The sequence below is a fragment of the Oryza glaberrima genome, chromosome 8, assembly GCF_000147395.1.
Source record: "Oryza glaberrima chromosome 8, OglaRS2, whole genome shotgun sequence".
Lineage (NCBI taxonomy): Eukaryota > Viridiplantae > Streptophyta > Magnoliopsida > Poales > Poaceae > Oryza > Oryza glaberrima.
In genome coordinates, this window is record NC_068333.1 from 12,373,766 (window position 1) to 12,387,041 (window position 13,276).

Here is a 13,276-nt window from a genome sequence, read left to right on the forward strand (position 1 = left end):
GTCAGTAGAGTTTTCTGTGGAGCGACGACTCGTGGCTTGACGCTCTGGAAGAAAGCTTCTGAATTTTCCTTAAAGTTTTTTGGCAGGTTGAAACCAATCATGCACTACTGTGTTTCCACAACAAAAGTGAAAACAACCAAGGTTAGCCGCAAAGGACAGTGATTATATAGAGGTAAAATATAAAGTATTAGTATTGGTAATCCAAGGGTAGAGTGACACACAAGCAGAGAACTACTCATTCTCATACTAAAATATCAAAGCTAAGTGGAAAGAAAATAGAAAGAGAATTTGTTTCTATACTTCTAGTATACATAGTATACATACATCCTAGTTGTCTGATATACTAGCTAACACCCTCTATCCAATGTCCTCCTAGTACTTCGAGAAGCCACCCCTGAATACCGAGTTCCTTATGATAGCCCATCATGACCATACAACCGGGGCTAAATACGGAGGAGTACCTTCCCTAGAAAATTAACTTAGGACTATATACACGCGTGGAGGAATACCCATACTAAGCTGTCACCATCAGCGGCACACCTCTCATCCGCAACATATAACCCCAAATAATGATATCCCGTAATCTAGACACCACGCCTAAACTACCAGATACTACTCTAATAGCATCTTCATGACATAGAGTAATTGCATAAGCAAACACTATACCCGTACCAATGCATCTCCCAGATAAGCTAGCAGTATATTCAGTATAACATGAACATAATGTAAAGTTGGCATTTATATACTCGGAAAGTATTTCAATACCGTAAATGTATAAAGAAGAGGATTCTAATAAAAGCACAAAGCTTACAAAAGAGAAGAGAAGAGCTACTAGAGCCATACCCGATCTCTTCCGAAGGCTTCCGGACTCCGATTTCTACTCTATTCCTACACCACTAGCTTAAGAACACTAAACTAAACTTGAGAGAATATGAGAGAGCTCTTGCTTAGGAGCTCCATTTATAGACAGGTAATGACGGTTATGACGGTTGGAATGGTCGGTAATACCCTCCAACCGTCATTGGGGATTAATCCAAGCCGTCCATCAAAACCCTGCATCCATTGGCGCCATGGGAGGTTCGGCCAAACCATGGGCTGGGCCCACCTGGCCCAAACTCGGCAGGTAGCCTCCTCTATTGCTCCCTTGCGCAGACTTGTAAATTTTGGCCCAATTCATCGTGTCAATTCTGAGTTCTTGGCCCATTCATGCATAAGTCTGATTCTAGACATCGTCCGATTGATTTATCGTCTAATTTGATGTTGATTCTCCTCCACTTTATGATTATTCTCTGCAAAAGGTTAGTGAACCAAATACTAGTGGAATATTATTGTTCTAACATGTATATGCATTGCAAGCATAACTAGTTCTCCTCTACTTTAGTAATATTAATGGGTGAAACTGATCACTAACGACCGTCAACTGGCGGCGTCCTAGTTTCTACAAGTTAGCCACGATGAAGGACCTAGGGGGGAGAGGTGTTCCATATTCTCTCTCACCCTCTCTTCCTAAATCCTGAAGACGTGGATAGAGTTGGGCTTTGTGTTGTTTGTAAGGGTCGGGTTTTGGGGCGATCTCGGTGGATTCCATTGTTGGCCTAGCGGCGGTTGGTCACGCTTAGCAGCGGCCGGTCCGGTGCTAGTCTTCTCCAGGTCTTGTGGTTTGGCGTTGTCAGTGTGTAGGTGGTGGTATATTTTTTCGTTTTTCCTGGTTATAACCTTCCAGGGTTGTAATTTTGTAATTTTTTTTCCTACTCTATCAATAGAACTTCGCACCGTCTCGTGCGAGCCGTTCAAAAATAATAAAGCAATACCTGCAGAAGGGTGCTCGTATTGGCCACAGACGGATCATAGGCCTGCTAGCTTCATTTTGGTGGATCTGGGCTAAAAGAAATAGTATCAACCCAACGATCAAATCAACACATGGAGTTCAGTAGAGATTATTCTAAAATCAAATGTAAATGGTATAATTGCTATACCTCAAGAACAATCCATTGATCTGTTCATTTCGAAAGCAGCAAAACCGGAAACAAAGACCCGATTCCGAATCGAGCAAAAGCAAAAGAAGAAAGTATGAGTACAAGCAAATCAGTTAGCGAAAGAATTACATCTACAGGGGTACCTTACGATAAAACCACAACCAGAAGATTTAAATGAAGGGGGTGGGCTGGTTGGTTAGGTACGGGAAAAAAATCTATACCTAATTAAAAAAAAAGAAAATTGGTTCTGTAGCATCGAAAGTCACGACTTTAGAAATATAGCACTCAAAGGTTCTGATTCTCTTTAATAGCACTGAAAGTTACCTTCCGTTACTCTATTTAACATTCCGTTAAAACTGCCGTTATCTCTTGAAGTGTCACCCCTTTGCTTTCTTCCTTCTCACATCTCCTTTCTTCTTCCTCCGGCACACAAGCAGGACAAGATTGACGGAGGAGCTCAACTGCTAATACTGTGGTGAAGTTCGAGGGCATCATCAGGCAAACTCCAAGACAACTTGGCAGCCACAGGGTAGGTCAACGGCGGCGGCCGTGCAGCTCGAAGCCGATGGCTGAGGGCAAGCTCGATGACCAAGGCAGCGGCGGAGCTCAAGGCCGGCGACAGAGGATAGCTCGAAGACCACGTCAGTGGGTGAGCTCGAGGGCGGCGTCTTGGACATGCTCAGGGTCATGGCCACGGGGAGCGGCCGAGCCCAAGGGCGCGGCGCCGCGGCCTGTGGCGATATCGATGGTGGCCGGGCCGTGTGATCTCGAGGACATGGCCTGGGGCTAGCTCAGCGATCAGATCGTGGGGGAGCTCGATGGGCAGCCTCCTACAACGATCTTGATGGCGTCCGAGCAAGCAAGTTTGGGATCGGTGGCTGACGGTGAGCTCAAGGTGGCTACCCATGGGCGAACTGAAGCGACAGAGTGCATGCTAGACACGATGGAAAGAATATTTCAGATTTTTTATGTGTATTTTCTGAAAAAAACAGGGGTGAAGTAAAGAAGTTAACAGAATTTTGGATGGAATGCTATATAGAGTAATGGAGGGTAACTTTCGGTGCTATTAAAGTGAACCGGAACCTTTGAATGCTATATTTCTAAAGTCGTGAACTTTCGATGCTATAGAACCAATTTTCCCTTAAAAAATTCGTCACGCTTCCGTAGAGAATTTTTGTCCATCGCCAAAAAAAAATCCTTCCAACGCGCGCATGCAATCGATCCCGCTTCAACCCTTCTCTGATGGCGAAAAAAAACTTCACGGTGGCAACCGCGGTGTTGGCCCTCATCGCCTGGCCCCATGAGCCTTAATACGAGTCCGCATCAAATTTGGACCTAAATCCTACAGAAAACACTACTACTACAAGAACACAAGAAAAAAACATCGACACCGAAAGGGGAGGGAGCCGCCATCGCAGCGCCGCCGGGCCGCCGCCGGCTCCCCTTCCGCTGGATCCAGTGAAGGGGAGGACGCCGCCACCACTGGGATGCCGGCCGCCAGGTCGCCACCACCTCCCCTCCAATCTCCTCCCCTCACGCTGGATTCGGGACACCGGGCCGCCGCCGCATCCCCTCCCGCTAGATCCGGCGGAGGAGAGGGACTGCCCCCACCCGCCGCCTCCCCACCCACCAGAATGGAGGGCGCCGCAGCTTGCCGCCGCCTGCCGTCGTCGAGCCCTCACGCAGCCTCACGGCAAGGGAGACCCGGCGGAGGAGCAGAGAGGCACCGCTGCCCGTCGCCTCCTCTCCCTCGCCGTGAGGCCGTGGGAGGGCTCAACGGCGGCGAACGGCGGCAAGCTGCAGCGCCCTCCCTTCCAGCGGGTGGGGAGGCGGCGGGCAAGGGCGGTCCCTCCCCTCCGCCGGATCCAGCGAGAGGGGAGGCGGTGGCGGCCCGGCTTCCCGGATCCAGCGTGAGGGGTGGGGAGGGGAGGCGGTGGCGACCCGGCGGTGGCGTCATCCCCTCCGCCGGATCCAGCGGGAAGGGAGCCGGCAGCGGCTCGGCATCCCTGCGACGGTGGTACCCTCCCCTTTCTGTGTCGGAGTTTTTCTCTTGTGTTCTTGTGTTGATGAAATATGTTCTTGTGTTCTTGTAGTAGTAGTGTTTTCTTTAGGATTTGGATCCAAATTTGATGCGGACTCACATTAAGGATCATGGGGGCAGACGATGAGGGCCAGCACTTAGGTTGCCACCGTGCCTTTTTTCTTCTTTTTTTTGCCATCGGAGAAGGGTTGAAGCGGGATCGATCACGCGCGCGTTGGAAGGATTTTTTTTGGCGACGGACAAAAATTCTCTATGGAAGCCTTACGAATTTTTTAATTAGGTATAGTTTTTTTTCCCATACCCAACCAACCAGTCCCCCCCCCCTCTCATTTTTCCTTTCTTTTTGGATCTAAATCGATCCATCGTCCCAGCCCACGGATCGGTGACACACCATGGAGGAGGACGATGGCACCGTAGCGGTTGACAGTGGTGGACGGCAAGCGGTGCGCACCAGAGAGGAGGACTACAACATCTCAACGGTTGAAGCAAAGGCGCTGCTTCTGATCGCACTGCCGGATGCCAGGCAACGCCTTCATCGGGAAGGCAGTGTTCACCTGGGCGAAGAACAACAACCAGCGACTACTCCACGTCAACGACATTAACAGAACAATCAAGTAAGGAAATGACACTCCAATTTAATTTGCACCAATTTAATCAAGTAAGCCCCAATTTCTTTTTGAAAATCAAATTAATGTGCAATCTACAATATTACCTTATCTGATGGGTTGCACAGGTCATACATTTGTACATCGTGCTCCATGTGGCTGACCGCAGAGGATAAGGTGGAGTCAGCCAGTGACGGAGGTTGTTTGCTATTTTTCTTTTGCCCATCGTCTCTATGACTTAAACGAGAATGTTTTTGCATTTTCTTATGCTTACTAGATGATGGATGGTTGCTACTGCGCAACACCAAGCTCAATATTTATAACATTGGTAAAAAAATTATGTTGTAAGTTGGTAGTTTTTTTTGCGGCCATTTAGGAACGGTGCCGACCGATTTGGGAGTATTCGTGCAAGTAAATTTGTTACTTTTGAAAGGGGCATTCATGCGAGTAAATTTGTTACTTTTGAAGATGCAGACGTGGGATAATGGGAGCAAATGGAAAACTCAGCAGAGTAATTTTGTTACTTTTGAAACGTGGAGACACTGGAAAAACTGAAAACTCAGAAAGAAAAACTAGATGGTAAATATTTTACTAAAACAAGAAAACGGAAAAAAAAATCTGAAGAGAAGGAACGAAAAAACGGAAAAAACATGGATGGTTAATATTTTACCGGGCTTTTTGATGAAAGATAGATGAGATGGAAAAGAGAAAAAAAACACGAAAGGTGGGGTGGTAAAAAACGAAAAAACTGGATGGAGGAAAGGTGGGATGCGGAGGAAAAGTGTGATGGTAAAATATGGAAGAACTGGACAGGAGGAGTGTTGTGCGGAGCTCAAACTAGCATTCCGCTCGCAGCGCGCGTATTAGCGCTACTGACAATTTTTAGTCTTTAAAATTTATCCCAAAATATTACAATTTCTCCACCAGCATTCACTTCTCAACCAATCACAATCTTCCACTATTTAATTTTACCTATTTTCTTAATAATCGTGTCCAACTCTAAAATTCCTTATATTCTAGGACGGAAGTATTAACAGCATAAATAGGTAAGATACGTGGAGATAAAGATGTATCTGAAGCGGATTGAGGGAGTTAATTTGGTTTCCAAAACAGCGCAACGCTTCGGCTGGAGTTCGTATCGGCCGAAGCAGAATCAGACTCGGGTAGCTGATACAAGCAGTTTGAGTTCGTATCAAGCCCGGGGAGAAGATCCGAAGATACTACTAAACAAGGATGGAGTCCAAAAAAGGCAATTGTATCTATTAATTAGGATAAGAGTTAGTTTTTCCTTTATGTGTTTTAGAAATCTATGTTAGAGTCCACAATGGGCTAATGTGGTTTTGTAAAGTTTGAGTCGTGTCCGATATGGATAAGTTTTGTACTACAGGTATAAATATATGCCTAGGATCTCATAAGAAAAACAACAATAGTTTAATAATACTCTTGGCGCATCGCCACCTTTTCGTTTCAACTTTCTCGACGAGTTCTTTCTTCTAATTAGGGCGTTGGCTTTGATCTTCTAGCGAGAGGTATGACCTGTCACAACAGTTTGTAATGGTGAATTAGGATGTCGTTTTAGATGTTCTAATCTATCTCGTACAACTGTTGGTTATTGCTTCTAATTGACCACACATGTAAACCTTGAAGGATATGTTGGAAGGAGGCACGAAGGAACAGAAACAAGTGGGATTCCTAGATCCAGAACAAATAAATGTGACCCAACTTTTGTCTCACTTGGATGATGTGATTGATTACTTCTATGAAACCTTAAGGGCCCACAAGGATAAAGACTTCATCTTATTAGCACAGTGAGTAGTATGCAACGTTAGTAATTTTTACTTTTACTATACATATGTGGTTTAACTTCCAGTATATGAACGTTTCAGGTTCCATTGGATTCTAGTGTGCATAATGCCAAAATGGAGTAGGGTATACTTCCTTAACTCCAGAATAAGCAAACAAATTCCCTAAAAAAAGGAATAAGCGAAAAATATGACTTTACATCTCTAAAGGAGGCCTTGAATGCGGCTTGGGACAAATATGTCAAGAAAGGGGGTCGGCACTAGGGTTTACGATTCCGAGATAGCCTTCCGTTTCGGGCTCTGGCGGAATGACAGTTTTCGCGAAATCCGGTGGAAAGCCGGTAGATTCCGAACAAATTTCATAAACCAAAATTTGAATACAAATTCTCTGAGTCTACCGATAAGCTCATGAAAACAGGTCAGCTTTGGCGAAATTTCGAGAGAAATCATCAAAATTTCAATTGGTAACTAGAAAAAGAGGTAAAGTGAAAGTGTTTTCCATTTTTCATTCGTTATTCTTTTATTTCCTACTGTAAATTTCAGTAAGTACATGGAATACATCAATTTTTTCGAAAATTTATATCCCAATAGGTTATATGAATATCATACTATTTGTAAGATTTTTTTATTTTTTTCTTTTTTTATCAATTCAAATTTGAATTTGGATGAAACTCAACAAAATCTCAGACAGCTTCTACTTTCGAGCCTTGTCGAAACCTCAAATGATAACTTCAAATGCAAGCAACAATCCGGCGAAACCTGCGAATTTCACGTATGTCATCACATAAAGGTTGTCACTACAAAGGTGACCTCCTTGGATCTTGACGTTCGTGGGTTTATAAATTCGGACATTAGTATTACATAAAAATAGGTCTGCGTATAATATGTACTAACTTGACGCCTCTCTTTCATAATGTTATTTCAAACATTCCAGAGCACAACTTCGCCAATATTAGAGAAGAATTTTGGCTGACTTCATTCTACAAGAATTTATATCTTCGAAGGGCGCATACCATACTAGATGAATTATCGTAGATCAGTTAATCATATTTGTGTGAAAAATATGGTTAAGTTACTTTTTATGTTGGAAAACATTTACTATTTGATTATTTTTAATTTATCTATGTATGCTTGTCAACATTTATATTAGTAAGTAATATATTCATCACTTCTTTCGAATTGTATACTTATTTCACAGGTTGTGATTAATATGCATGGTTGTCACTTGAAGATGCTTCAACATTTTGGTAAGGAAAGAAAGATAATAAATTGGTGAATTTGAATGTGAAATGTGATAATAATGTGGGTCCAATATGTGTATGTGAATGTGAATATGAAACTTTTGAATTTGAATGTGAATGTGAATGTTGGGTTACTGGGATTATTTTGCAACGGGCGTAGCTAGGATTTGCCTTAGGCTAGCCAATAAAACCAATTTATTTTTTTTAAAAAAAACCTCATCAGTGTCGGGCCGCAAAAGCAAAACCGTCATCGGCATCTACTTCTGTGTCGGATTGCACTACAAGCCCGTCACGGATGATCATCCGTGACGGGCCGTAAAAATTCCGATAAAGGTGCACGCAACACCTCTATCGAGTTGCCATTGGAGCCCGTCACGAATGAGTCATCCATGTCGGGCTCTAAACAAATACCACGAACGGGACGACGGCATCTTTGTTGGACTGCATTTTGAGCCCGTCATGGATGGTTGGAGAACCTATCCGTGAAGGGCTGTATTTGAGGCCCAATAGAGATGTATCATTCGTGTCGGACCATGGCCGACACAGATGATAGTTTCACATCACTGACCAATAATCATTGACCACGCACTTTAGCAACATAAAAACTGAAAGACTACCAAAATGGAATTCATTAAATAAATTAAGCAAAAATTTAAGCTCCTGGGCCATATGGTTTCCCTATTGAATTTTACCAAAAATTTTGGGAAGTCATCAAGCTTGTCCTTCTTATGCGCAACATGGAGAAATTAGGTTAGAATGTCTAAAAACTTCCAAATGTATTTACCAAATCAGGTTATATAGAAAAGCTAAAGAATAAATATTGAATTGGGACACGAACATACTAACGAGGGCTAAGTTCCCTGTCTGATAGGTTAAGTTCCTAATTTAAAAAAAAAGCTGCATATATCCGGTTGGATATAGAGGCTAGGTAAAAAATAGCTGGTGAACTTATTAACATTCTTTTTCCTCCGTAAGATAGCTGATGCTACTGGCCTATTTAATAAAAGACTGATTCGAGAGGATAAATATCCTGACCATATGCCCCAGTGGTGACTACATAGGTCAGCATGCTCTGTTGCTCCTTGGAGAAACAATCCCAGAACATTTGCTCCATTGGACAGTCGACCATGTACAAGGTTTTCAGCGAGCTAAGCTCCTCAGCCTGCTGCAATTCTGGGCAGTCTTGCGCAAGCAAGAGTTGCAACTTACAAAGATTGGATATCCTCCTCAAGCTTCTATTGTTCTTGACCTTGAGCCACACGATTCCAGGATGGTAGACGATTTCCTGCAGGCCGTGAACACCTTCTAGATGAACCCTTCGTAGGCTAACAATTCTGTGCAGATCTTCAGGGAGAGCTCTCAGCTTTGGGCAATTTATCAGCAGCAGGTACTTGAGGCATGGCACGAGAAAGACTGACTGTGAGATGGTTTCCGTGCTAACAGACCAATTCTGCCAGTTGTACATGTCAATGATCTCAAATAGCTCAAGCTTTGGAAATATAGTGGTATGTGTTGGAGACATTACCCCTTTACCAAAGAGTTCATGGCCAATGCTCACAACTGCATCAGCTCCTTCGACATGGAGAACCTGCAACACTGGCAGCTGGCCTGCGGGCAGAAGCACTGGACAAGATATGCAGTGGTAGAAGTGCAAATGAGCTAGGTTTGGCAGTGTGTCCTGTGGCTCTAAAGATAACCATTTTGGAAAGACGTCACCGGGGAACCCATCCATAAAGATGTACTTCACGTTTTGTGATGGACAAAGCTTGTTGTAGATCTCCTCGATCTTCTTCACCTCGCTGTCCTCATAGCTAGTTCGACTATCAACTTCTTTACCCATTGTGCAGCGCAGACCCAGCTCTTTGAGGTGATTCTTGTTTAACAGCACTGGTATAGATGGGGGTAAGGCTTTCTCTAGCTTGATAACCCAAAGACGCCGTATCTTAGAGAGAGTACCCAGTTCATCCAATGTGAATCCTCTGATACCATTTTGGAAAACAGATCTAAGATTATCCATCCTTTGGAAATTACCAATCCCTTTGGGAACTTCAGTTAGTGCTGTGTTTCCAATCCTGAGGAAGCTTATTTTGGTCAGCCTCATTAGACTCGCTGGTAGAGATGCCAATTGTGTGCAACCAAACACTGAAAGGCATTCAAGACTGGTAAGATTTCCGATTGACCCAGGAAGTTGCTTGATTTCATTAAAGTTGACGTTCAGCAGCCTCAATAGCACCAAGTATCCAACTGACTCCGGTATGCTCTGGAACCCTGCTCCAACGAGAATTAAGATGCGAAGATGCTCCAGCTTTTTGTAAATGTCTCTCTTGACTGATCTGCATGCATCATGGTGAAAAACTAGGAGGCACCGTAGGTTTTTCTGGTCTTGTATAGCAGGTATTTCCTCAACGGCGTTGCCAACCGCTAAACGCCGAACATTTGGAGGCATTTCATCATTTTCCTCATTCATGAACACGGCTTCGTCCCTTGTCAAATATTGGCCAAGTAACCTTAGTAGATCATGCATTGTAGAAATACCCTCGTCTATGTACTCTGGCCTTGCTTGTAGAAGATTCCTCCTTATCAGCTCATGGTAGTAATCTTCAGCTACCTCCTGAATTGGTCTGTTACCCTCTTTCTTCACGATGCCTTCAGCAATCCACCAGTAAGAGACATCTCGGTGAATATGGAAATTTTGAGGCAGCAAGGCACACCAGAGAAAGCAACTCTTCAGTTGTGAGGATAAGTCAGTGTAGCTTAAGGCACACCAGAGAAAGCAACTCTTCAGTTGTGAGGATAAGTCAGTGTAGCTTAAATACAAGGGGCCTTGTATTTCTTGTGGAAGTCCTTCAATACACCATCTGCTCTCCAGGACTCTAACCCATTCTTCCTTTGATGTCTTGGATGATAAGACACCTGCAACAACCTTGATGGCAAGAGGAAGCCCATCACATTTCTTGACAATTTGTGATCCAATATCACCAAATACATTTATTTCATCTTCGGCTCGGAAAGATCTCTTCATAAGAAGTTCCAGGGCATCATGTTCCTTCAGCTTGTGCACTTCATGAATATGTACCGCATTCATCTGTGACAAAATTTCACGACTCCTTGTGGTAACAAGTACATGGGTATCCACGCATCGCTCTATTGGAGACCGAAGAAGATCAATCCAGATATGTGAACTTGTCATATTATCCAACACAAGAAAGATACTTTGTCCAGTGATACAATTCAGTAGAGCTTGTAAAAGTTGATCCTTACTCTTGCGCTGATCAGACTGTCCTCCAGCCTTTTCAATGGCCTCCTTCAGCAAGTCAGTCTCCGAGATGCTCTCAGAAATGGACAGCCATATGAGGACGTGATGAAATCTCTCCCTTATCCTTCGATCATTGTATATCTTCTGAGCTAAGGTTGTCTTGCCAATTCCACCCATCCCTAGGATTCCGTAAACTGATATGGTGCTTCGATGACCACATCCAACGATCATTTCAACCATATCATCAGTAGCTTCCTTGATTTCTCTTCCGATAACATCAAGTTCATCAACTGAAGCAGCCACATACCTACAAACACCGTTTCTTTGGAGACATTGAGGACCCCTTATTGCCAGTGGAATGAACATCTCACTGTTCATTTTAATTTGCACAAGCCTTTCATTTACATCTTTGATTCTTCTGGCAATCTTGTAATCAAACGGAAGTTGTGCCAGCCTAGAGAACAGGACGCAATCACAACATCGCTGCTTGTACGAGTGAGCTCTCAAAAGATCTACGATGTCTTCAACGTCGTACATAACATCCTTCACATCACTCCACCATGTTCCTGTCACTCTGTTTTCCATGGCCAAAGCATCAGCATCTTCACGAACAGAATCAAAGTACTTCAGAGATTCACAGAGCTTCCTGATATCTCTTCTCATAAATAATGTCTTCACAAATTCCTCTCGCAGTATCCCAACCAGCTTTTCCAAACATTTGGATGATAAACACATTAAAATTGTCCCCATCGTCTATGCTTGTGGCTTGATCTACAGAACAAGTTTAGAGGTCTTATAAATTGCAGATGCCAATGCAAGTCCTAGAGATATATCTTGATCAAACCCCAGTGCCTAAAAATGGAGATGGTTGGAGGTATTGAAGCACTTTGATTGAACTTGCCTGGACCTGCAGCACAGTGAATTCATGCAGGGGAAGTAAAACGACCCTGGATTGCAGGAACTAGGAAATTGTTGAGGCATATGCTGCACGCATATTTCCATCCGAGCCTTCTCCCTCTCCCTCTCCCTCTCCCTCTCACTCTCTGTGTGTGTGACACCCTGGTTTGTTCACCCCCTTGCAAATATTTTTATTATATTTTGAAACAAGACAGACCGCACGCCACAATGACTTTAGTTCACCAAGACTTGTTACAGTAAAGGAGCAGGAAGCATATATTACCAGAGTATGTTCACATGCATCGCTGTCAACAAAAACAAATAATTGTGATAAATGTTTTAAAACTAAGTAGTTTTTCTTTGTCCATACTAACCTAACACGTTACTTATTGCCATTGATTAGTTGTCAACATCGATTTGGACAAGTCACCAACATGAAGATCATTTTTCTATTGTCGATTAGTGCTAACAACAGTACATCATTGACTTCCTTTGCAGACCGATTTTACTGTAGCTGTCTGGTTCCTTTCTCTCCAGAACTTTGCTAATTAAATACACGTGGTTTCTACCATTGGCAACAAACCAAGCAAAACCATATCAATGTGATATTGTTACTCCCGAATGTAAATCTTTGTGTAATGAACTTGTAGTTAAAATAGCTTCTTAAAGCAGCTTTCTTGCTAAGATTTATTCTAAGGACGAGGCATTCTTAATGTGGCAGTTAACTAATCTACATTTGCTACCTTTTTTCTAGGTACTTGATGTGGCATGCTTGATGATGTGACAGTGGCCTGATTTTTCAATGAGGGGCAAAGCCAAGGCTTTGGTGAAGCACAAAGTTTGTGAGGAAGGCAACCAATAGAATGATTGGGGATGCCAGAACTCTCAGTATACCCTGCTTATTGCTGTTATCAATTGTAATGTGCAGTTGAGCTTACCATGAGTGTTTTAGTCCTGCCTGCAACTGAAGAAACAAACAAGAACTGTAATTGCAATCTGAAATTGCAGATAGAAACTGAGCACAATGGAATTGAACAAGAAGTAATGGTCGTTCTAATTGAATCGAGCAAATCAATAAGTAGCTATAGGGCCTGGAACAATGAAGCAATCATCTCACGATTGATTAGCTTGAAGAAACAATCTGTCCACCTGAAAACAAAACCTCATTTATACATGACAATTAGGACGAGGTTTTAAGGAGAAAAAGAATGGCGGGCCCTAATGGCTCTACCGAATACAAGGCTTATCGGCCTAAGTGGAGGTGACGCAACACCGTTTGTGTAACAACGTGGACTATCTCGACAGTTGTGGTTCACTCGGATGAATTTTGAAATGGCATGCAAAACATTAGCGACACCCTGAATGGTTCAGTCTGAACCTGCCTAAATTGCAGGTCTAGCAACATCTAGTGACCAAGGTTGATAAGAAGAGCCAATATATAATAGCTTGCTGAAGTAC

The 13,276-nt window shown here is 43.3% G+C and overlaps 1 protein-coding gene across 1 annotated transcript; it reads right to left on the minus strand.

Annotated features, from left to right (window-relative positions):
• Window positions 1-8,109: 8,109 nt before the first annotated feature.
• LOC127781385 (putative disease resistance protein RGA1) lies at window positions 8,110-12,027 on the minus strand. Its single transcript, XM_052308332.1, has 2 exons — window positions 11,823-12,027; window positions 8,110-11,692 (listed from the first exon to the last, which is right to left on the minus strand). Exon 2 carries the CDS (start codon window positions 11,669-11,671, stop codon window positions 8,663-8,665), a length of 3,009 nt encoding a protein of 1,002 aa, XP_052164292.1. The 5' UTR covers window positions 11,672-11,692; window positions 11,823-12,027; the 3' UTR covers window positions 8,110-8,662.
• Window positions 12,028-13,276: the final 1,249 nt, after the last annotated feature.